Source organism: Macrotis lagotis, chromosome X (genome assembly GCF_037893015.1).
Source record: "Macrotis lagotis isolate mMagLag1 chromosome X, bilby.v1.9.chrom.fasta, whole genome shotgun sequence".
Classification (NCBI taxonomy): Eukaryota; Metazoa; Chordata; class Mammalia; order Peramelemorphia; family Peramelidae; genus Macrotis; species Macrotis lagotis.
The window spans coordinates 535,382,753-535,407,534 of NC_133666.1; the positions used below are offsets into that span (position 1 = coordinate 535,382,753).

A 24,782-nucleotide genomic window follows, 5' to 3' on the forward strand; every position below is an offset into this window, starting at 1 on the left:
AATCACACTCAAGACATTAATTGTGTGGTGCCATCTTAGACTGAGAGAAGGCATGATGTAGTCACAAAAAGTAGTTAAAGTATGCTCCTTTACATTGTCACCCTGGGGTAAAGTACTCTGTGACCTACTTCTGATTCTAGTTTGGGTTGCTGACAGGGTATTCTCTTAGACTCCGGTTCCTTATCTATAAAATGGGAATAATAGTGTTTATTTTACCAAGTTGTAAGGATAACACAAATGAGATAACACATATAAAGTGCTTTAAAAACCTTAAGAGCATTATAAAAATGCTATTATTATTATTATTATTATTTTCTCTGTCACATATGGGGTTATGGAAATAGATAGTTTTGAACCACTGAACCATTGAAATTCAATGGTTTGAAAGGTAAGGGATTAAGGTGGAAGTCTCAATGAGGGAGAAAAAACCCACTTGAATTAAATTCTTTCTAGAATTTAGAATTAGGGTTTATAGTTATTGTCATCATATCCAGATTTAAGATTCTAGGGAGAAAAAAATGCAATATGACAGAATTTTCTCTTCCTTAAGAAGACAGATTCTATTGGGTATCTAGAAATAAAAGAAGTAGACATTCAAGTAATGAACAGTAAATTGGATCTCAGGCTCTAAATATATTAAGAAGCAATAGTTCTATTTGCACACCTTGGATTCACCAAGGAAGTATTTCTGGAAATGTTTAATGCATTTAAAAAATATCCACACAAAACCCCCAATCCTAAAAGCATCACTGATGTAAACTACTTTAGGGTTTGAACAATTTTTAATTGTTTTTATATTATCTAAATCCCTGAAGTCAGTGACTACATTATAGCTGGAGGATTCCCAAAACTCACTGCTTGTCAACACCCTTCCCACAGAAATAAGGCTATTTACCTCTCCTGGTGTGATGTCAAGTATTAATGCCCTCCTCTAGGAAAGAGAAACACTTTCTATATGGCTAGGTTTTTCTTGCTCAGTCGTCTATGTAACAACAACAGTTATTATGTAACAACATAGCCAAATAATATCATTCAGTGAAAAATAAAACACTCACAGTGGTTTACTGTCACTGGTTGAGATACGCATTTTCCCCATTTTCAATTAGTTTATATAGACAAACATTGGGAAAAAATAATCACCTAGCCTGTGCTGTATAGTTATTGTGTACCATTAAGTCCAATGACTCTCCATGGCTGAACTTAAAGGACTATCATAGCTTTTAGCACTCCAATTCACATGAAAGTCCTGAGGACTACCTTCCTCAAGTCAATTCAACAAACACTTATTAAACCACTATGAATGAATGAATACATGAATAAAATAAATGATTGAAAAACATTAGTACTTGGGACACACACACACACACACACACACACACACACACACACACACACACACATTTGTGAGAATGACAATTCCATCCCAGACCTTAAGGGGTTTTAGTCTAGTTTGACAGGGACAAATGGAGAGATCCAGAGAAAGTATTCTAGGAACATTTCAGGAGTGAAAAAATGTTTTCTTCTGAGGAAAGGAGGAAAGATGATGGAAGAGGTAGCACTTTAGTTAAGTGTTGATGGAAGAGGACTTTGATAGGTGGATTTGAGGAGGGAGAACCATCCAGATATGGGGAATGGATGACCTACACAGGAAAGCATAAAGTCAAGAGAGATTAGGGATTAGCAAATGCTGTTTGCAGTATAGGTGAAGGGTGATAATGTGAAAGAAGGTGAGAAAGGTAGGTTAAGGGGGTGGCTAGGTGGCATAATGGATAGAGCACTGGCCCTGCAGTCAGGAGGACCTGCGTTCAAATCCAACCTCAGAAACTTAATTACTTAGCTGTGGGCCTTGGGCAAGTCACTTAGCCCCATTGCCTTGCAAAAGCCGAGAGAGAGAGAGAGAGAGAGAGAGAGAGAGAGAGAGAGAGAGAGAGAGAGAGAGAGAGAGAGAGAGAGAGAGAGAGACAGAGAGAGAGAGAGAAAGAGAGAGAGAGAGAGAGAGAGAATAGTACAAGGTATCAAGAATACTTAACACTGGACAATGGGGTTTGTATTTTATACCACAGGAGGTCACTGAAGTGGTTGAGCAAGGTAATGAAATGTATATTAGGAAGATGACTAAAGTATGAATTAGAAAGAAGAAAGGACTGCTGGCAAGAATAACAGTGTGTTTCAACCAGAATTTGGGTGGTGACAGAGTGAAAAAAAAATGAGATGGATGTAGGAGATAAAGAGGTAGAATTGAGAGGATTTGAAAATTTAATTGGGAATGGAAGGGTAAGAGAGGCAAGATTTAGAGACTACAATGGAAGATGATGGCAAAAATAGAGAAGCCGGAGAGAAGGTCATGTTTCTGAGAGAAAATATTAAGATCAGCTTTTGACATGTTCAGTTTGAATCAATTCTGGTTCCCAGGGTAAAATGATTTGGGGAGGAAAAGTAGGGAGGGATTTATTACACTGGTGTGTGAGGTTCTATTGGGGTAGATACCTAGTGGGAAACCATGCTGTTAGGGAAAGAGAAAGCCCAAGATACTTCTATGGGCAGTCTTCCAACAAATCTCCTGCGAGATTCCTGCCAGGGGAGAGAGCAGGGTTGGGCTGTTCAGGTAAATCTCACCTTGGGTACCAGAAAGCCTTGGGCCAGAAAGTGGTGACCTTCACCTTGATTAAGCTATATAGGTGGCTTTCATGGGAGGCCCTGAATTGTGTAATCTGACCCACACAGGTGCTCCCCTTGCTAGAGAGGGGCAGTTCATCCCCCAGAGAGGCTAACCTGTGCCCAAGATATGCATCGACCATCCTCACCAAGAATGTAAGGCAGAAGCTGGGGATCTGTGGGAGAGACAAGAGCCGAAATGTCTTTCTGTCTGGCGGTGCCATCCTAGGCTTGGTGAAGGCATGGTTTAGTCACACGGGTGGCTAGAGTGCTCCTTTAAATTTTGTCACCCTGGGGTAAAGTCCTCTGTGGCCTACTTCTGATTCTGGTTTGAAGAGCTGACAGGATATTCATGGGGATATGCCTATCAGGCATCTAGAGAATGAAGCAAGAAAATGTTCCATGTTCTCTAAAAACCACTTTGGGAAGCAAAGGCAAAGCTAATATGTCTTTTTTTTTAGGTTTTTTTTTTGCAAGGCAAATGGGGTTAAGTGACTTGCCCAAGGCCACACAGCTAGGTAATTATTAAGTATCTGAGGCTGGATTTGAACTCAGGTACTCCTGACTCCAGGGCCAGTGTGCTATCCACTGCACCACCTAGCCTCCCTGCTAATATGTCTTTCCTCAACCCTCTGGCCTCATGAATGTACAGGGCACATTTCCTTAAGTTCCTATAGGTAGAAGTCTGAATCCCATTGAATGAACAGGCAGAAAATATAAATGTCTAATTTAGGTTTCTTATCTTAGGGCCCATGAATTTGTTTTTTAAAAAGTTTTGATAAATAAAATTCAATATAATGGACTTCCTCTATAATCCAATGTATTTTTATTTTATGCATTTAAAAACATTATTCTAGGGGCAGCTGGATGGCACAATGGATAGAGCACTGGCCCTGGAGTCAGGAGGACCTGAGTTCAAATCTGACCTCAGACACTTAACAATTACCTAGCTGTATGACTTGGGCAAGTCACTTAACTTTACTGTCTTTCAAAAACTAAAAAAAAATTGAAAATAAAATAAAATAAAAACATTATTCTGAAGCACCCACCAACTTTACCAGATTGTTAAAGGTGACTTTAAAACACAAAAAAGCAGGGGTGGCTAGGTGAAGCAGTGGAAAAAGCACTGGCCCTGGAGTCAGGAATACCTGGGTTCAAATCTGGTCTTAAACACTTAATAATTACCTAGCTGAGTGGCCTTGGGCAAGCCACTTAACCCCATTTGCCTTGCAAAAAAACCCCCAAAAAGCTAACAATTTCTTCTCTAAATCCTGCAGGTGTTTTCTCTAGCCATGTTAAAAAAAAGTCACCAAATGACTAAGATCCCTTAAACATCCAAGTTGGACTTTTAACTTGTGGGTGTTGGTAGGTAGTTGGTTAGCCTTCATCCCTCCTACTCCTTTTAACTAAGGCAGGAGTGGTGTGGGGCACCTTGATTATGAAATGATACTTGAGACAAGGGCACTCAATACAAATGGAACTGGAGATGCACTAAGAAACATGGCAGCAATCCTATGAGAGGCAAGATCACTTCCATAATACCAAAGAGGCTTTCATCGGATTTAGAAGAATTTCTGTATGAAGCTCATGTTGACTATTGGTTAAACAGAATTTCCAAATGGCTGAAATCCTAAAGCTATATAGGATTCAGTCAAGGATGAGATAAACCAGTGGGGAGCACAAGCAAGCCTACTTCATCATTCTTTGCACAGGACAAAAGGATTCTATACCACTGTCTCAGGAAACTGTAGACATTAGCAGCCTGAGATTCTCTTGCCCAGCAGTTCTTATCCTTTTTGTTTGTTTGTTTGTTTCATGGACTCTTTTGCCATTAAGCCCATGAATTTCTTAGAATAAATTTTTTTAAATAATTGAGGGAAATGTTAAATTTCAGTGACATGATAGTGAAAATTGAGATGTATTTTTTTTTATTCAAAATATTATCCCAGGCACCTAGGTATTGGTGAGCAATCTATCTATGGATTTCTTTAGGAATCTTGTGATTCCTAGGTTACCTAGTAACCTCTTAGTAAAGATCAATTGTGGCTTTTTAATTTCTGCTTTGCTTATTATTACTACAACTATCCTGAAGCCAATAATACATTTTGTTCTTATAATGTAGCTTGGTTTGTGAAACCCATGAAAGACTTTCTTTGCCTTTTAACTAAGCATAAGATGAATGATCTTGATAACCATATGGGATTAACTCAGCTACAGAACAGTGTTGATGGCATGATAAATGCCACAACAAGCCCTCAGTGCTGACATGACTAGGTTATAAAACAAAAGCTTGCAGGAATTTTGTTACTTAGGATCTCATTGAACATACAAGGAAAACCTGGTCAAATCACTCACTTGAGTTCTTCCTAATTCCTGATACATTTCTTTGGTTTATAATTCCATGACCATAACCAAAACACCTTCATGGAAACAAAGTCCAAGATCAGGGGAGAAAATGGTTAGATATTAGAAGTTTGAGGATTTGTAGGGCACCCTGAAGAAAAACTATGATGTACTCTTATCACTTCAGTCTGAGGGCTTACTTGTTTTGTGAGTTGTTTTGATAATAATCACAATACTCTGCATTACTGCACCTTTCATCACAAGATCTCAGTGCTTCCCAAACATTAATTAGTCCTCCCACCACTTCTGTCAAGTAGGTATTATCATCCTTCATTTGGCAGATAGGGAAACTGAGGCAGTGTTTTTTTTGTAGGTTCTACCTACTTTGACATTAGTGTATCTCTATTACGGTCTTCAGAGTTTTATGTAGCAATACAGATTTCTGTGATTTTTTTCTTTAGAAAAATGACATATTCAACTTGAAATCTATTTAGAAAGACAAGAGGCAGAAAAGTCCACTAACATATATAAAACATCATTTTCATGATGACAGATTAAATAAAGAATAATGAAAAACTTTTATATAGTTTAAAACAAGTGCCTACTTTTATTATAAATCTTTTTTAGGCCTTTCCATGAAGACCAATAGTTTTACTGGTGCTGGAAAAAGGAATGGAACTGGAGGAATAATTTCACTCAAGTGGGGGAAGTGGTGGCATAGTAGTGAGAGTGCTCTAGACACAGAGTCAGGAAGGAGTGATTTCAAATCCTACCTCAGATAATTAGGAGCTACATGACCCTGGGCAAGTCACTATACTTTCCTCAGTCTCAGTTTCTTCATCTAAAGAGTAAAGAAACTGGAATTGAAGGTCCCTTCCAGCTCTAAATGTGTGATCCTAGGAAATCATCATGAAATGTTTAAAAAGAAAAATGGAGGTTATTTAATTGAATTATAGAATTAGAGTTGGAAGAAGCCTCTCTCACATTTGAAAAGTAATTGCCATTATAACATACCAGATAAGTATCCATTCTATACTTGAAAGCATTCAATGAGGGGGATCCCAGTTCCCTGAGATAGCTCATTCCACTTTGGGCTAATTCTAACCACTGGGTTACATTTTCCTAATGTATTTCTAGTAAGAAGTGGGTAGATGCTTTTTTGGCTTGCTTTCACTATAACATCTGTAGTAATCTAAGTCTGTAGAAGAGGTGCTAACATTTTCTCTACAAGAAAAAGGTTCTAAGCACCATACTCTTGTCTAACTATCAAACACAAGAAAAGAGCAAGCCCGAATCCGAGTGCACTGATGAAAGGAGAGATGAAAAAAAAACCCAACTACCAGATAAAAAATAAATAAAAAATAAGAAAAATAATAAATTTTTCTTTCCACCATAATATACCAAGACAAACTGATGCTGGGTCCATAATATTTGATTCAATATATTAAAAGTTGGGCTAGATTGTCTTCCAATTATGAAAATCATTTCACCTAGTCACCTTTCTTCCTTGAGATGCAACCTCTTTGGCAAAGGAGGTGACCTATTTTAACTCATGAGTTCTGGGACTTGTTCATTTTATCTTTTTACCTCTTGAGTCAGTCTGTGGTTGCCTGGGCACTAGTGATATGTGAGTGGAGTATATAACCACCTGCTGCTCCTGGGGCAGTAACCACCCACCCACCAACTCTAGGGTCCAATACTCTTGCTTGTTTATTTAATGTCTACTCCCTTGTTGACTACTCTGCTTCCCACTCCTCCTCCCTCATCCAGCTGAAAGCTCAGACAATGCAGTAGCATTAATATTCATTTCATGGTTTCATGGGATGAGTAGGAGGTGCTGAATCATAAAGACAGTATTCAGTTTCATCAGTGAAAAGCTACAGACCAATGAATTTCCCTACCAGATGGATACATTAAAATCTGACAACTGTCAGAAAAATGGAGTTACACTAGAGAACATGAAAATGACACATCTTTCATAGCGGAATTCCTAAAACTTTGAAGTGGGGCTAAATGGGAAGGATATATGTTCACAAGTTTAAGTGGAAAGAGATCTGAACCTAGGTCATTTGGCTTAGAACTTGCTGCTGGCTAGGTTAACATCATCAAGTCATTTAACTTCCTCATCTGTAAAATGGGGCAGCACTTACTTTACAGGATCTTTGTAAGGATCAGGTGAGATCATCAAGCAAAGTGGTCTACAAAGGCCATTCATTATGGACCAGGGGAAGAGAGGAGGTCCATTGAATTGAGTACTGGTCCTAGAATTAGGAAGATTCATCCAGTCTGGCCTCAGACACTTAGTAGCTGTGTGACCCTGGACAAGTCACTTAACTCGGTTTGCCTCAGTTTTCACAACTGTAAAAATGAGCTGGAAAAGAAACTGGCAAACTGCTCCAATATCTCTGCCAAGAAAAATCTCAAATGAGGTCACAAAGAGTTAGAAATAATTAAAACAATAAATTATTGACCAGCAATCTTTGCTCCTTCTGTTTGTTTTCCTAATTCAGGTGTTGTATGGACTTCTTGGAACACTGCCCTGGTATTTTTCTTCACATGAATACTACAAAATGGTATACTTTAACAGAAGAAATTTATCTGATGAGGTCAATATTGTCTCCCATAGAACTCTAGAGCACTCCCTACTATGGGAAATTCACTAATAGCATTCATTGCATTTGTCCTTTTATTACCCAAATACCAAAGCAAAGAGGAAGTTCAGCAAGATTTGCCAGTAAGAAGTTACACCTTTGCCCATATTAGTTTTATATTCCACAAACTCTACAGAATACCTTATTAAAGAACATTTTGATGCTTGAAAATATGCTTGTGGTATACAAATTCTTGATCTACAATGAGAAAAATGAATAAACTTTCAAGGCTACACAGAAAGGGAACACACATCATTATGACTAAGTGTTTGATAGACTTTTGATTATGACAATATAAGAGAATTTGAAAGTCTTTGAAATACCATTTGATTTATCTTTTCCCTCCATCTTCCTTATAATTAAGAGAACAAAAGATTTATAGAATCAAAAATATCATTAATTTACTTTTCTGCTATTATTATTATTTTTAACAAAGGTAGGATCTTCTCAAACCCTTCCTTCATTTTATTCCCCCTCACCCTTCTCTTTATATCTCCCCCCACAAGAGATGCTTAATAAAAAAATTGATAAATTGAAGTGAATAAAATGGAAAGAGGCAAATATGAGGCCATTTCTTCACTCATAGTTTAGAATGAAAAATTCTCTCCTCATGGTAGCAGTACTTTCTTCCCAGGCTGGAATACCCTAGAAGATATTAATAACAGGAGGGAATGTGGCCTTTAGGCCACTTGAACAAGTCCAGACTTCTTTAAATAAACATTTCAAGACAAAGACAAATAAATCAACACCTGATGAGGTAAGAAGACCCTATGGATTCTCAAGATTTTAGAACTGTGGTCGAATGTTCCCAAATGGTTCAAGAAAGAAATGAAAATCATGAAAAACTGAATTTTCTGGTCAAAACAATAGAAATTATTGACCAAACAGGAAAACTTAAATCTACATGGGAAAATCTTATCAAAGAGACAGAAGACAGAATGACTGATTAAGAATGTAAATATACAGAAATGCAGAAGAGAAAGATTATTTTCTCTGTTGGTTTATCTGCTTATGCTCAGAGTCTCTAGCTAAGTTTTTTTTCATTCCAAGAACTGTAATAATTTGTCTTATTTTTCATTTATATTCCCCTATCTGCTTTTTTCTGACTCCCTATCAGCTTCTTCTGACACTGGGGAGTTTGCTTTTGAGAGACCTCAATTTCTGCTCCAAGAGACTTCTGATGGGATAGAACTGGGTGGGCTCAGCTTGATGCCTGTCCCCTTTCCTTCAGGCCTAGTGGGACTTCCCTGCCCTAGTTCCTTCTGCTCCTTATTTTTCCGGCTGAGTAATGTTGCTGTACGGTACACTACCACACCCCTGTCCTAGGCAGGGCAAACTTCTGGCTCTCCATGGTGCAAGGTGGGGGTGGAGGGGGTGAGGGAGCAGAATTGAGTTCTGGTGCAATCTGTGGGTCAGTTTCTACATCCACACCAGAGTGCGGCGGCAGATGGGGGAGGGGGTGCTGAGGGACTGAATTAGGGACTAGCTTTCTTTGTTTTTGATTCATTGAGTAGATAAACTTGTTAGGATTCTTAGTGTCTTAAGTTGTGGTGACAAGTAAAGTCACCTCATCTCTTGCATATAATTCCCATTTTTGAGACGTTAGGCAGGAGATGAGGTCTAGAGAAGATAACCAGTCCTCCATATTGTTGGTCATCTGGTTTATAGTTTAGTGACTTTTGAGCACAGTTCCAAATTACTTTCCCAAATGACTCGACCACCAAAAATGAATGGAAGGACCAACTTTATTATGAAGAGAGGCATTCCTTTCTATCCTGCTTTTTAATCTCCAAAGCAGCTGTGAACTGTGCAAGAACTTGTCTCAAGCATAAAACATGTTTAGCTCTACTCAGTGAACAGGTGAGGAACACTTTTCTTAAAGCAGAAGTAATCGAGGATCAAATAGCAGATTTAGAAAGACAGGTGACCTCGGGAAGATCAATGAATATACCAAGGTCACAGATGACATATGGCTCTTTTTAAAACTTTGCAATGACAGCAAGAGAATAATGAGGGAATTTTTTTTTTAAAGGGCCAGCTATTTAAACTGCCAGAGCTATATGTTGTATTCTCAGCAGAAGGAAAACTAGGATGAGAAAAGGCTGACAGACAGGGTAATTGGGAATAATAGTATGTGATAATTATTTAAGTTTCATTTAATTTCATTACATATTTCTCCTCAATCTGGCTCCCAATCCAGGGAAATATATCAGTTTGTTCTTCCTTTTTAATGACATGCTAATTCCTACCTCAATTTCTATTCCTGTCCACTAAATTCTCTCCCGATTTCCTGCTTCCTGGCTTCTAATTCATTCAAACCCAAACTGCCAATATCCCAAAAGTTGCCATTGATCTTTTAAATACCAAATCTAATGACCTTCTCTCAGTTCTCATCTCTCTTGAACTCTGCAGATCATCATCCCCTCTTCAATTATTTTCTTCTCTCTTTTTCTTTTTGGTGAGGCAATGGGGTTAAAGAAACTTGCCCAAGGTCACACAGCTAGTGGGTATCAAGTATCTGAGACCACATTTGAATTCAGGTCCTCCTGACTCCAGGGCTGGAGTTCTCTCCACTATACCAGATAGTTTCTCCTCTACTACTCCTCTACTCCCTACTAGTGCTTCTCCTATGTATCTTATTGCTCTGTCTCAGTCTCCTTTGCTAGACGTCATTCATGTCACAATCACTAAGCACTAGTATCCCCCTCAAAACTCTACCTGGACTCTCTTCTCTTATACTCTATACTTTGTCCCTTGTGATCTCATCAGCTTCCATAGATTCAATGATCTCTATGAGGCGATTCCCAAAGTCTTGGTCTTCTGAACTACAGTCCTGCATTACTAACTGCCTTTCTGGGCATCTCAAACTAGATGAAGTTGTCTGAAATTCAAAATTTCCAAAAGAGAACCTCCTATTCTCTTAGCTGAACCCTTCCCCTCCTTACAATTTTCCTATTACTGTTTAGAGAACCACTAACTTCCTTCAGAGCTGGTAACATTGGATTCATCCTTAGACTCCATTTGCATTTATGCTACATATTTGATCTACTGTCAAATTCTGTTATTCTCTGTTTATAGTGTATCTCATCTCTCTACTCTTACTATTATCACTTGAGTTCAGATCCTTATAACCCATACTTAGAATAGTAAAACAACCTTCCAATTGGTCTCTCTGCCTCAAATCTCTCCGTACTTCAATTCATCCTCCACTCAGCTACCAAAATGATTGTCGTAAAGCATGTTTAACCCTATCAATTCTCTACTCGAAAAAATTTCCATGGCTCCCTACCATCTCCAGGATCAAATATAAAATTTTCTATTTGACATTTAAAATCCCACATGACCTGGTTCCTTCCTACTCTTCCAGGACTCTCCCACTTCTGTTTGCTTCCACATGTTCTACAATAAAGCTGCACCGATTCTTTTTTGTCCATTTTTTGCATACAACACTTCATTTCCAGACAACATGGATTGGTACTGGCAGTCACCATGTCTGAGATGTTCTCCTTCCTCACCTCCATATCTTACCTTCCCTGGCTTACTTACTTCAAGTCTCAGTTCAAATCTTACCTTTCGGGGAAGGTGCCTTGTCCTAGTGCCTTTGCTCTAAGATCCCCTTTCATTTATACTGTATAGGATTTTACATTATGTGTTGTCTATTCCATTACAATGTGAGGGCTTTTGGTTTTCTTTGTCTGCTTAATACTGGGCATGGTCCCTGAAATGAATACATGAATAAATAATACATGTTGACTAAAACAGTAGAAAAGTACAAGATAGCATCATTTTAGATGGCCATTCTCCCAACTATTTAGAGGTAAAACTAGAAGGCAGGGAGGCATCAGATCTTGTAAACCTGGATCAGGTAAAAAGACTAGCCTCTCTTTAGCAGGTTGTGGCTTACATGAGCTATTGAATACTTCTGAGGAGAAAAGCGACATGACCATATTTACATATAAGAGACATTAAATTAGTTGTAGTATGGATTAGGATGGAAGATAGAATGGAAGTAGAAACATCTGTTGGGACATGTTGAATTAATCTGTCCAGGTGGTGATAAAGTCTAGTCATGGGGGATAGCAGTAGGAAGAGAGATGAGGGACTAGATGTGAGAAATATTATAGAGGTAGAATGGAAGGACTTAGTAACCAAATCAGGATGCGATGTTATGAATCTGGGTTAAAAAAATCAATCATGCAACTTACAGGATCAGAGAGATGAGGCTAAAAATTAGTTCCTATGAAGAAACATAGGGACCTTGGTAGATTATAAATTTAATGTAAATAAAAACAATGCAATATATCAATTTGGTAGTCAATGAACAAGCATTTCTGAAATGCTTTTTATGTGCCAGGAAATCCTGGGCTAAGTTCTGGGCATACAAAGAAAGGCAAAAACATAGCTTTTGCCCTCAGGCACTTACAGAAATGCTATGTAATAATAAAATGTACACTTGAGATGTATGCCATGTAAAAGAAAGGTCATCTGAGACTAGTATCAGGGTATGCCAAGGACACAATGTACTTGAGTTTCAGGTGTGTGAAAGAATTTGTTAGAGGGAAGGTACTGGCCAAGAGGGTTTGGGGTGAGGGCTGAACCAGGAAAGGCTTCCAGCAGAAGAAGGGTTTGGACTGATTCTTGCAGGAATTCAGAGGGGGAGGAGGGAGAACATTCCAAGTGTGGAAGACAGCAGATGACAAGGTACAGGACAGGAAGGTGGATCATCATGCTTAAGAAACAGCAATGAGACCAGTGTATCAGTCAGGAGGCCGGGAAGGTTGGAAAGGTCCAGCTGGTGAAGGGCTGATGTTGGGGGTAACTGGGAGCCACTGGAACTTAGTGGGATGACATGATCAGACCTATACTGTAGGAGAATCACTTAGAATATCACCTTGCTCCCCCCCATCCTTATTACTTTTGGAATCTAATATAAAATGCTCTGGCATTCAAAGCCCTTCCTACCCCAGTGTTCACGCCTTCTACCCTTCTAGGTTTATTATACCTTACCCCCTACCAAGTAATCTTTAATCCAGCAAGACTGGTCTCATACTGTTCCATGAACAAGACACTCCATCTCTTGGTTTCCCACACATGGAATGCTTTCTCTCTTCCACTTTAACTACTGACCCCTTAGCTACCTTTGAGTCCCAACTAAAATTTCACTTTCTACAGGAAGCCTTCTCTCTGTTAATTATTTCCTATTTATTTGTATATAGTGTGCTTTGTATATATTTGCAAGTGATCTCTCCCATTAGACTGTGTGCTCCTTGAGGGTAAACTGTTTTTTAACCTCTTTCCCCCCAGTATCCCCAGGACTTAAAACAATGTTTGAACATTATAGTCACTTTAAAAATGTTTATTGATTGATTGATTTGATTTTAGGTTGCATTAATAGAAGAATAGCATCCACAAAGAAAGAAAAGAGGTTGCAGTTCCACCACACCCTGCTCTGTTCCAGGTACTATATTAGAAGAGATATTCATAAATTGGACTATGTTTGGAATGGTGAGAAAACTTGAAATCATTTCATATAAGGAAAAACTTCCAAATAGTTAAACATATACCAAAGAGGAATGTAATGCCTTATAAGAGTAGTAAGTATTTAATTTCTGGGGGTATTTCAGAATTTCAAGGTTATATCATAACTTGTCAGGAATACTGAAGAAGGAATTTATGCTATGGATCACTTGATAACCTCCGAGGTCTTTTTTAATTTAATATTTATTTATTCTCATTTTATACAAACATTTTTTATATATTAATAAAATATTCTTGTTTAAGAGTAAACAAAATACCCTCTCCCCCAAAAATATAGACTTACTTGAGTGATAAAGTAAAGGGGAGAGAAAAAAATTAAAATTAAAATAAAAAAATAATAGTAATAATTGTAGGTATGGCCAGGTGGCACAGTGGTCTTCTTTAATGCTTTTTCAGTAGTTCTATTATTTAGTCACCAGTTTGAAATCAGGAATATCTGTGTCTGAATGATGCCTCAGATACTTACTAGTTGTATTATGTAAAAACTTGGTTTCCTCATCTGCAAAATGAAAAGAATACTCCACCCACCTCAAAGGGTTTTTTATGAGGATCAATCAAAGTAATATATGTACTATGCTTTTAGTCCTCTCATACTCATTGGTTCTAAAGTTGAGAAAGGAAACATTATCCATAATATAGACAGAGGCAGTCAGTGGATCATTACTGCCTTTCCCTATTGCCCTTGTACACCTATCCCTATCCTTCTATATCAAGAAAGGAAGCTGTGAGGCCAAAAATAAAATGAAAGAGAAGGATGGTCTGAAGAGTTTTTAGGACTCTTTCAGGGGGCCCAGTCTAGATGTAAACAAGCAAGTTTCAGGAAGTATTATGATAATCACAATGATTAATGATGATGACAGTCATAAAAATAATACACAGCATTGGGTACTTTATATTTATGGTGTGTCTTTCATCTATGAAAATATAAAATGCTTTGCAAACTGAACACAGACACACTAACTAACTACGGGGACTTCCTTCTCCCCCCGACTAACATGTAGACCACTGCAAAAAGTTGTGGCCATCTGACTACATATCAACACTCTAAGGTTTGACCTCAGAAGTGAAAATGACTTCTGCAGTCAATGAATCTATGGGGAAAACTAAAGGCAGGATATAATTACCTAGGTTACAGGATACCTTAGTTTGATCCTGGGCCCTCTGGGCATATGTGCTAAAAAACATAGGGTAGAATCCAGGAATTGTTAACCTACTTTTTCCAAATGGATTTGTGGCTGAACAAATATATGTGCTAGTGACATGAGAAAATAAAAATACTGTCCTATTTACACATGTGTTTATTGCTTTATACAATGGGTCAAGTTAAGTGTAAATAAAATTTAATTTTAAATATACTAGAGAACTTTGTTATTTAAAAGAATCTTGCATTCTTTATTGTATTAATCTTGTTTACTATTTAAAAGACTCTTACATCGAAATGGCTTGTAAAATGAAGAACCAGCCATTCTTTATTATAGTAATTTAGTTTAGATTTTTCAAAGACTAGAGTTTCTTAAAGCAGGATACATCTACATTACTCAGGAAAATGTGGACATTACCATAACTGTGTAAAATGGAAGCCCACTGAAGTTTTAAGGTAAGTTTTGGAACTGTTCCCAGCAAAGATCCTATTTGTGTCTGGGAGGTGAACAGTGTTAGATCCCTGTTGTGCAAGCACTATAATTAATTGTCTAAGAGGCAGGTCAGGGCAGTTGATTGTGGAAGGAAGGCAATCTACTATGGCTATCTCAGATGCGTGCTATTTCTGCCAATGGTAACCATACAAATCCCAGAACTGTGACTGCCAATGTCACAATGAAAAGAAATATGCTTGGGGGGTGGTTCTGGGGTGTCAGGATGAGTCTCAAAGAGCCTCAATGTAAATACATATACACTGACTAACACTTGTAGATTTAAGTTTCAGTATGTCCACTGGTAAAAGGTGAACTAAATGCTAGACCAATCTAATTTGGTATGAAGTGATTAGTATTTAGGAGACTCAATTTCACTCTGCATAAAATCATCAAGAGCAGAACATAAGTAGGATTGTAGAATGGAAAAAAGGACTAAGGGTTTACAAATTCCAGAACAGAGACTTTATTGGATAGAGACATAAAGTAAGTAGGAGATAGGTAATAATATCACTGATAGATGAGCCTCCCCACAGTCATGTGATACTTTGGATGACCTGTGCTAGAAAGTTTAAATAAAAACTGAATTCAAAAAAGTGAATTATACTTTCTAAAAAAGACATTTTCAGATGAAGGGCTCTGCAAACAGCTTCACAGATAAGGGGATATTATAAGGAAGCCAATGTGTGGTGTAGCAATGTTTATTAGTTTATAAAAATAGTAACTGCATACAAAGATGCAAATTTTATGAGATATTCCACTTTAATGTAAATAAATTACCATTAACACAATGTACAGAACCATCATTTTTTTCAGGAAAAAAAAATACACATAAAGAAAGGTAGAATAGGCTTCCTTCTTCATAAAGGTTTTGGATCCTTTGAGGTCATCGTCATCATTTCATCCCATCTTTCTCAGAGGAAAAGAATCTTCAATTAAGAATATGAGGAAGTTAGGGGAACTGAATCTAGCACATGATTACTATTTCATTAGAGATGAAATACTCTTGAGGGGAACAGCACCAGAGGAAACAACACAAATGCATTTGACTTTAGGAGGAATGTGATATGCCTCTGGGGGTTTTGATGGTGATCCTATGAAGTATGGGAAACATACAGTGAAATATTTAAGAAACACTTTAAGAGACTGAAACTTAAAGCTCTCCTGGTTAAGTCCATTTTGGGAAAAGGGCAAGATAGGCCAATGTGGTTAAGAGGGGGATATAAAGATTAGTGTGAAGAGCCTAAGTAGGGGGCTTAAAAGTATATAAACAATGCTTCAAAAATATAAACTATTTATAAAAAATGATCCGGAGAAGTCAAGAGGATAATGACAAAAAGGAATGAATTATGATTATACATTAGAAACAACATTCCAAAACAGTGAAGTTTATAGGCACTACACATTTTGTAGTTATAGAATTTCTTGTAGTTTTAGAATTAGCTAGATGGGACCTTAGAAATAAATTAAATCCCTTCCTTTTATAAAAGAGAATAAATTTAAGATGTATTTCACTTCTTGGTTTTCTCCTCCTTCTGTCTCTACCATTCATCCCTGCCTTCACCAGTCAATCGAAGAAAAACAAGTATTGGAAGGACAGAATTAGAGAATTAGGGCCTGAAATTTCAGGAAAGGAACAGATTAGTTGGTTTCTGTCTAATAGAGCTCGAAAAGATGAGGAGATATTGAGAAAGGATCTTATTTACCACAAAAGGAGGGGAAGTGTGAGACCAATGAGAATAATTGTAGGAGGAATAAATGGAGACACTAGGAGAGGAAAAAGTACCAGGTCTGAACTTATAAGATATCTTAGATTTCTCTTCCCTAAGATACAATGATAGAAATGAGGGAAGTTCTAACTGATATTTATATAAATCCTCTGATGACAGATCAAATTCCTGAGGTCTGGAAAGTGTTAAATACCATTATTCTAAACAGGGATATGAGATAGAGCAAGCAATTATAGGCCAGTTAACATCATTTATGGAAAAATATTAGAAATGGTTTTGTGAGGGAACAACTTGACAAGCCTATGGTAATTTGATTAGAAACAGGCAACATGTTTTTATTGGAGGAAGGTGTTGTTTTAACTAACATGTTGGATTCCTGTGAAGTTATTACTTCTATGGTGTTAGGTTCTGAACCATTATCCCTTCCAATATCTACAGGATTAGGTATGCTAAATGTAAGATATTAAGTAGCTAAAAACAGTAAAGTTGAAAATAGAAGAAATAATAAAGAACAATGAAATCAGAAGAATGTGAAGTTGGAAGTAAATAGCTCAAGCAGAAAATACTGTAAACAATCAGCTTGTGGAGTTATCATTCAGATACTTATCTTTTTATTTTTTAAGCACCATAGTTTCAAAACTAGGTTTGTGAATTATTTCCTAAAGGGCTATAAAGAAACAAAGGTCTACTGCATATTGGTCAATCACTTATTGTGAGACAATGGAGCATAGTGGAATGGATGGAAGAGTGAAGTTACAGAAGTCTAGTTTTAATCCTCTTTCTAGTACTTACTGCTTTATGATGTTGGGAAAATCATTTGTTTTTTCTGGGTCTCAATTTCCTCATCTATAAAACATTTATAAGGTCTTTTTCAGAACCTATGTGATGTCTAGAAACTTGACACATTAAGATAAGCACTCCATATGGGCAGAGAATTTTAGAGCTGAAAGGGATCTTGGAAATACAACCATCTCATTTTACACATGAAAATACAGGAAAAAACCCCAACTATTTCAGTTGTCTTATTTATTATTTATCAAAAAGTCATAGAATATATAATACTATTTTATTAATAAGAATATCCATTGTATTTAACTCATTCTGTATATTTTAAGAGTTATAATTTTTAGATTACATATCTATTTTTCCTATACCATTGATAATAGCTAGGTGGTGCAGTAGAGAGAGCTTTAGACCTGGAGTCAGGAAGACTTGTATACAAATCTTCATTAGATATGTGACCTTGAGTAAGTCACATACTCTTGCTGTCTCAGTTTCCTCATTTGCAAAATGGGAATACTGATAGCACCAAACTCCCTGAGTTTGTGAAACTCAGATCAAATAATTCTTGGAAAGTGATTTGCAAGACTTAAAGTGCTATATAAACGGTAGTTTAATAAAATAAATAAAACTGAAAAGTGTAAAATAAGTGAAGTAGATTTTGTTAGAAAGTTTTTGTTTTCCACCTTGACCTGATATGTATGTCTCATATTGGTCCTAATCCTTTAGAGGATAAGGGAGAGGTGGACAAAGATCTCTCACTCTCAAATTAAATTTTATGTATTTTTGAGCCCAGATTGACTGAGGATTCTCTTGGGTACCCCCAAAATTCCACCACAGAAGCAATACTATCTTGCTCTAAGCACAGAGTGGTAGACTCTAAGTATGATATGAATACATATTTGAACACAAATCTAAAACAGGTACATATATATACTGTCTTTGAAGTATTAGGAAACATAGAATGCTAAACAAAATATTGATGCTGACATTGTTAAAAGTGCAAATCCAGTCCCAGAACAATTCCTGAGAATTTCAAGGATTAAGAATGCTTCAAATTCATCAGGACCTAAAATTTAGTGATGAACTTCACACAGATGACAAGGTTTTTACTGCAGAATGAAAAAAAATTAAACTTGTTGAGGTGCAAAACTTTCAAGGATATCCATGTAGTAAGGAAACAAAAGACACAGAGATAATAGTAATATTAGCTAGAGAGAGTCAGGTTGCACATTTAGATAGAGGGCCATTCCTGGAGTCAGGAGGGCCAAATTCGAATTTGGTCTCAGATATTTTCTAGTTGTGTGACCCTGGGCAAGTTACTTAACTTCAATTGCTTAAACACATATATACACACATATACGCATACATGTTAACATTAATATAATACTTTGAGGTTTAAAATATTATTTCATTTTATCTTCATGATGACCCCAGGAAGTGGGTTCTGTGATTATCTCCATTTTACAGCTTTGGAAACTGAGGGAGACAAGTTAAGTGACTTGCCCACGTCACACAGCTAGTAAATTTCTGAGGCCAGATTTGTAGTGTTCCTGCCTCTAGATTCAGCACTTTGACCACTGCTTTATCTGGACACCTCCATGCAAGTGGTACTACTTCACTGTAGTAAGCAAATCTGTGTGGGGAGAAAAGAATGTAAAAAAGGAATTCCTGTTATGTGATATTGCTACTAGTTTAAAAAGCTTAATACTAATTCATTGCTGTGCAAATAAATGCTCTTTATTAAGAGTTCCAGAGAAAAAGCCTGGTATGGTGCATAGTGAGGCAGCTTTGGTGTCTGAAAGACATGGTCTCAAGTCTTGCTTTTGATACATATTGCTTTATGGGACTCTGGGTAAGTCATCCTCCCCTTAGTGGTCCAGGCAACTCTCTAAGATTTTAATTTCAGGACAAGCACCAAATTGCATTATTAGAGATAGTTTCCTTCACCAGTGCAACTTAATTCAACTCACCTATGATCTACATAAAGCCTTTCCTTATTACACCTTAAATCTGCCCCCTCAACTTCATTTGCATCTCTATTACACATCAATCATGCATTATTCTTATATTAAAATTATTTGTGTACATTGCACATCTTTTCACTTGACTCAACTTCATGAACATAGTGACAGCTCTAAAAGTTGTGTACCTTCCCCAGCTCCTAGTAGGCGCCTACTTTTTTAAATGATAAGTTGCATAAAAATCTAATTCTCTTTATTTTAACATAGGTTTGCTTCTGGAGAAGAAGAATGATGGTGTAATGGAAAGAATGGTGGGCCAAGGTCTGGATTCAAATTTCAGCTCAGATATTATCAGCTATGGAACCTTTGGAAAATCACTTAACTTCTATAAGGCACATCACTTGCAAAACAAGGACAAATTATTTGCATTATTAATGCCTAGCAGGGTCTTAATAGAAAAGCACTTTATGTTCTCTAAGACCAAGCATGCTACCTTTGAGAGGTTCTAGTCTAGAGTACACCTCTGACTTTAGTATACCTAAGGACAGCTAGGTGGCACAGTAGATAGAGCACCAGATTGACCTTGGACAAGTCACTTCACCCTGATTGCCTCACATCCAGGGCCATCTCCAGTCATCCTGATACACATCTAGTCACAGGACCCAGATGGTTCCAGAGGAGAAAATGAGGCTGGTGACTTAGCCCAGCACCCCCTCACTCAAATTCAATTCATATGCTTGCCATGGCATCATCTCTTTAGTGTCTTTGAGAAGGAAGGATAAACAACAACAACAATAACCCCAAGGTGTTAGAGATTTATGGATTACACCTAAATGGGAAAATTAACTCTTGAAAATTTCTAGGAGGGAGGAAGAAAGGTGAGAAGCCTCCAAGTATAAGCCCAGCTTAACAGAAGAAGAGGAATGTACATTATAGATATGGGAGAATTAATGCTAGCTCACTTTGGGTTCTGATAAGCTCCAGATAAGCTTCCCTGCTTTTCAGGGTCCAGCTGAAAAGGCTCTCTGTAACTTGGGAGGTTATATGACCATTGGTTATTCCTGTACAACATACAAGTGAGAGCTCATTTACAAAGCTGTTTCAGTTTTCACCTTCAACAGGAAGGATATTATCGCCCTGGAGACAATGCAGCAAAAGGCTGTCAGGCTGACTCCAAGTTTTAAGAAAACTGGTTATTCTGAGTGAAGCCTGAGGAGGTTAAAAGTTTATTTGCACCACAGAAAAGGAGTCTGTCCTACAGAAGAATAAGTTTAAGTGGAATGAGTTAAATTACTGTGTTCATGCTGCTGAGGGAGAGGCTTAACATCAACCAAGAAAAGAGAAACCAGAAATAAAGCAAAGGTAAGACAGGGAAAGAGTCCTTTCAGCAAAAGAACAACAAACATATGCAGCAGTGTACAACTGTTGAATTAAGACAGCATAAATGTAATTAGGTTTCTGAAACAGGTATGACGACGCCATTTGAATGAACAAAAGGAATTGAAGGAGGATATGTTGGCTAGGCAGGAAAGAGGGGTCGATATGGACTTCAAGAACACAGACTCATTGGGCCAAGTGTCCTTTTCCTGTCCAGAGATCTCTTTTGTTTTGTGTTCTTATCAATCCCACACCTTGCCTAAGTAAGAATGACAGACAATCCATTCTTAATGACTTCCTAGCTTTTGAAACTATTTTGGTTTTGCCATGCTCAAATAATTTTAAGGAGTGGCTGTTCTGTCGGCTCTTCTAATTTTTTGCATGTTACATTTAGAAAGGTTATTCATATTGGGTGGTTGGTCATCCCTTAAATTGAAATGCATTATTTACTTGAGTATACAGGGGAAAAATAGCATGTGCACATATGCATGTTTGTGTGTGCCTGCATGAATGTGTGTGCATGCCCACATGCTTAGTGATTTTTTGCAATTCTCAGGACAACTACGCCCTTGTGGCACCGTATTGAGATCAGGAAGAGAATGCCACGGAGATTCAATTGCTCTTCAGACAGTTGAAGCTGCGTCAGCAGCAGTATGGCTGGTATCTTCCTCCCCAGGAGACAGAGCACATCCTTTTCTTGGCACACCCACCCTTCAAATGCACAGTGAACAATTGTTCACTGTTTGTCAAAGACCTGGACAACTCCCCATACCAGTACAATGCATTGACACTACACCCCTACAAATTAAGTGCTGGGCATTTCCGTTCTTTTCTTTCCTTCATTATATACAGACATGTTAAATGTATTTACCTTTTTGCTAGAAACAGAACAATATGAAGTGTGTTTAAGAATTTGCAAGGTTTCTTTTTAGCCTACCTTAAGCAAAGATTGCCTTTTCCCTCTTGGAGACAGTTGATTTCTTAGAAAGATCAATATAATACAAATTCAAAACTCAATAAAAACAATTTTAAATTGATAGGATTCTCACAATTCAGTATGACTTCAATATATAATCTATCAAATCTGTACTCATCCCCCAATCTACTGCTCCATATTATATTCAGTTATTTACATCACCCAGTTCTCACTATTGCAGTGTTAAGTCTTAAAAGGTTTCAATGAGGTTTCAGATCAAAAGACTCAAATTTGGTTGAGTTTAGGAAAGCAAAACATTTTCCTGAAAATTAGCAGACCTCTAAAAACCAGCATAGCTTTCAAGTATGGCTAGACTTCCTATTCCTGGCGAAAACACCTATGTGGTATGCCCTGATCTTCCATTCCAACCCAGGGCAATGTATTTTAGGGAGAGAGTAGACCCCATTCTGTTCTGATATGGAAAATGCCAGGAAAAAGTGCTAACCAGGGAGCTGAATGGAGAACTTTTGAAGGTTAGCAGTGGAAGTTCACTTAGACCATTTTTACAGACAGCTAGCCAAATGCAGCAATATGTTGGCTGAGTTATTAGATTACTTGGCTACTAGACATCTTTCTTACCACTTCAGTAGGCCGGTAATACTTGAGATCTACAGTCACGTGGATCTTGTTGGTCTCCTTACAACGACCCACCTCATTTTCATTCTTTCCTTCCCACCTGTAAAGAAGATAAACTTTTAATCAGCTTCTAATTGTTTCAGTGCTCCAATCTCAGTAGTATTTGGCTGGGCTTTTGGGTACTCCAGGATAACATGTGCTTCTCTCTCTCTCCCTCTCCCTCTCCCTCTCCCTCTCCCTCTCTCTCTCTCTCTCTCTCTCTCTCTCTCAGCAAGGCAGTGGGGTTAAGTGACTTGCCCAAGGTCACACAGCTAAGTAATTATTAAGTGTCTGAGGTCCTCCTGACTCCAGGACCAGTGCTCTATCCACTGTGCCACCTGGCTGCCCCCCTTTTCCTACTTCCTTAAGAGTGTAAAGGTTCATTAGGCACAGAAACAAATGCAGTTTGACCAGACAGCAGCAACAATGATTTCTGATATCCTTCTGAATATTCTTGGGGTTTTTTTTGGGCAGGGGGGGATGCATCTTTTGTTACTTAAAAAAAAGAAATTATAATATGGAGCATTTAAGATTTATAAGTAAGATGGATAAGATTAGTAGTCACTTTTTCTTATTGTTCAGATACATCACTTTTCTTTAGAGAGTTGATTCATTTTGGGATGTCGTCAAGTTGAATTTTAAAATATGTGTTGTTCATTTTATGGAAATTCTTTGAAATTTCAACTATTGCCATCTGGAAGAGGCCTTATCGATTAATCATCCAATCAATGTTCTCTCTCTCAATTTATATACTAATTTTATTTCAATTTTTCCTTCCATAAACCAGTCATGGTTTATAGCTTGTTAGTCAAAGATCAGTATCTTACTAATTTTGGATGAATAGAGAATACTTGAAAAAATAATATAATTTCTTTTTTTAAAAAATATTTTTTTTTTCTTTTTGTTTTTTTTTTTCAGGGCAATAGGGTTAAGTGTCTTGCCCAAGGTCACACAGGTAGGTAATTGTTAAGTGTCTGAGGCCAGATTTGAACTCAGGTCCTCCTGACTCCAAGGCCGGTGCTCTATCCACTATGCCACCTAGCTGCCCCTTATAATTTCTAAAGTGGAGGAAACTCCTAACATAGAACCTTCCTTCACCAATGTAAATCAAGACCCAACTCTCATTTAGTAGAACTAAGGATATGTATGAAACCCAGAAAGATTAAGTGACTTGCCCAAGATCTCAAAGATCAGAAGAGAAGTTGAATCCAGAACTTTCCAACTAGAATTCAGTACTAAATGACTGGAAATGTTGTCTCTTTTTGGATAAATTTACTCTCCACATGGAATTTTTTTGGGAAGTTTCAGAAAAATCTAGTGAAGATTTGTTGTCTTCCACTATGGAAAATGCTTTATTTATCATTTAAATGATATTCTAACTTTCAAATCATACCTGATACAGGGGTAAGTATGCCTGATATGTAGTATGAGAACATGAATTCTCACTTATTTTTCTATGTGATCATGGAGCAGTTTGCTTAACTCCTCTATACCTTGGTTTCCTTAGTTGTAAAATGAGGGGTTTGGATTAGATGATTAATAAGGCCTCTTTCAACTCTAAATCCTGAAAATAATAATCACTATTTCTCTCTTCTCCCAAGCTAGCTTTCTAGCTCACCAATAGTTAAAGTTACTTTCTGTCATCACTGAATCCATGACAAAACAAAACTGATGGACTTATTTAGAAAATGAGGAGGCCTCAATATTGCTTTAATGCAGGTCTTCATTAGTTTTCTAAATTTTTTGATTTAGCCTTATTATTTTGATTTTAGTTTTAACTCCTTACCATTTACTCTTTTGAAACCAAGGGAACAAAAGTAAGTCATGCTGAAACTGAGGCCTTTTGCCTTCTTGTCTTTTAGAAATGAAGCTGCCAGTTTACTGTTGATCTTAGATTTTTACAATTCTGTACTTGAACATATTGAATAATCTTGTTTCCCATTTTTAAAAACTAAGCCACTTAGCAAAAAAAAAAAAAAAAAAAAACAAAGCCCAAATTCAAAAAGAAAACCACAGATAGGTTTCACTAGAATTCTGATGTTTATTTTTTCCTTCCTATACTTTTTAAAAAATTAATTTATAGAATAAAACAAGCATTTCCATAACACAGTACAAAAAAGGATGATTGTACATGAAACTGCAAATCTACCATGCACAATTTACTATTCCCTTCAAATCATGTACTACCCATGTACATTTCTTTTTTTTTTCTTTTTCTGATGCTTATTTTCAAGACTTATTTACTTTAATACTTCTGCTGGAGACAAATTTTGAGAAGAAAACAGGAAAATTATTTACATCCTTTGATCATAGTCAATGGAAGGGTCAAATGAAGCAATCAGAACATGAAATAAACTGCCCATGGATAAATGATTCACTGGTGCCCTTAGAATAGACCTAAAACATGAAATAAACCTCTAGTCTAGTGTTCTCAGTTGTGTAGTTTGTTTTAGAGGAGACAACAGAGTTAGGACTCAAGGATTCTATTCTTGGCTTGAGTATAGACTCATTATGTGATTATC

At 37.2% G+C, this 24,782-nt stretch overlaps 1 protein-coding gene across 2 annotated transcripts in view; it reads right to left on the reverse strand.

The window, feature by feature from the left end:
* Window positions 1-24,782, reverse strand: part of GMDS (GDP-mannose 4,6-dehydratase) — a 741,723-nt gene that overhangs the window by 99,034 nt on the left and 617,907 nt on the right. For both annotated transcript variants that reach the window (XM_074199506.1, XM_074199507.1), the window contains one exon: window positions 22,225-22,321. In XM_074199506.1, coding sequence (XP_074055607.1) covers window positions 22,225-22,321 — 97 coding nt within the window. The remainder of the gene's footprint in view (window positions 1-22,224; window positions 22,322-24,782) is intronic.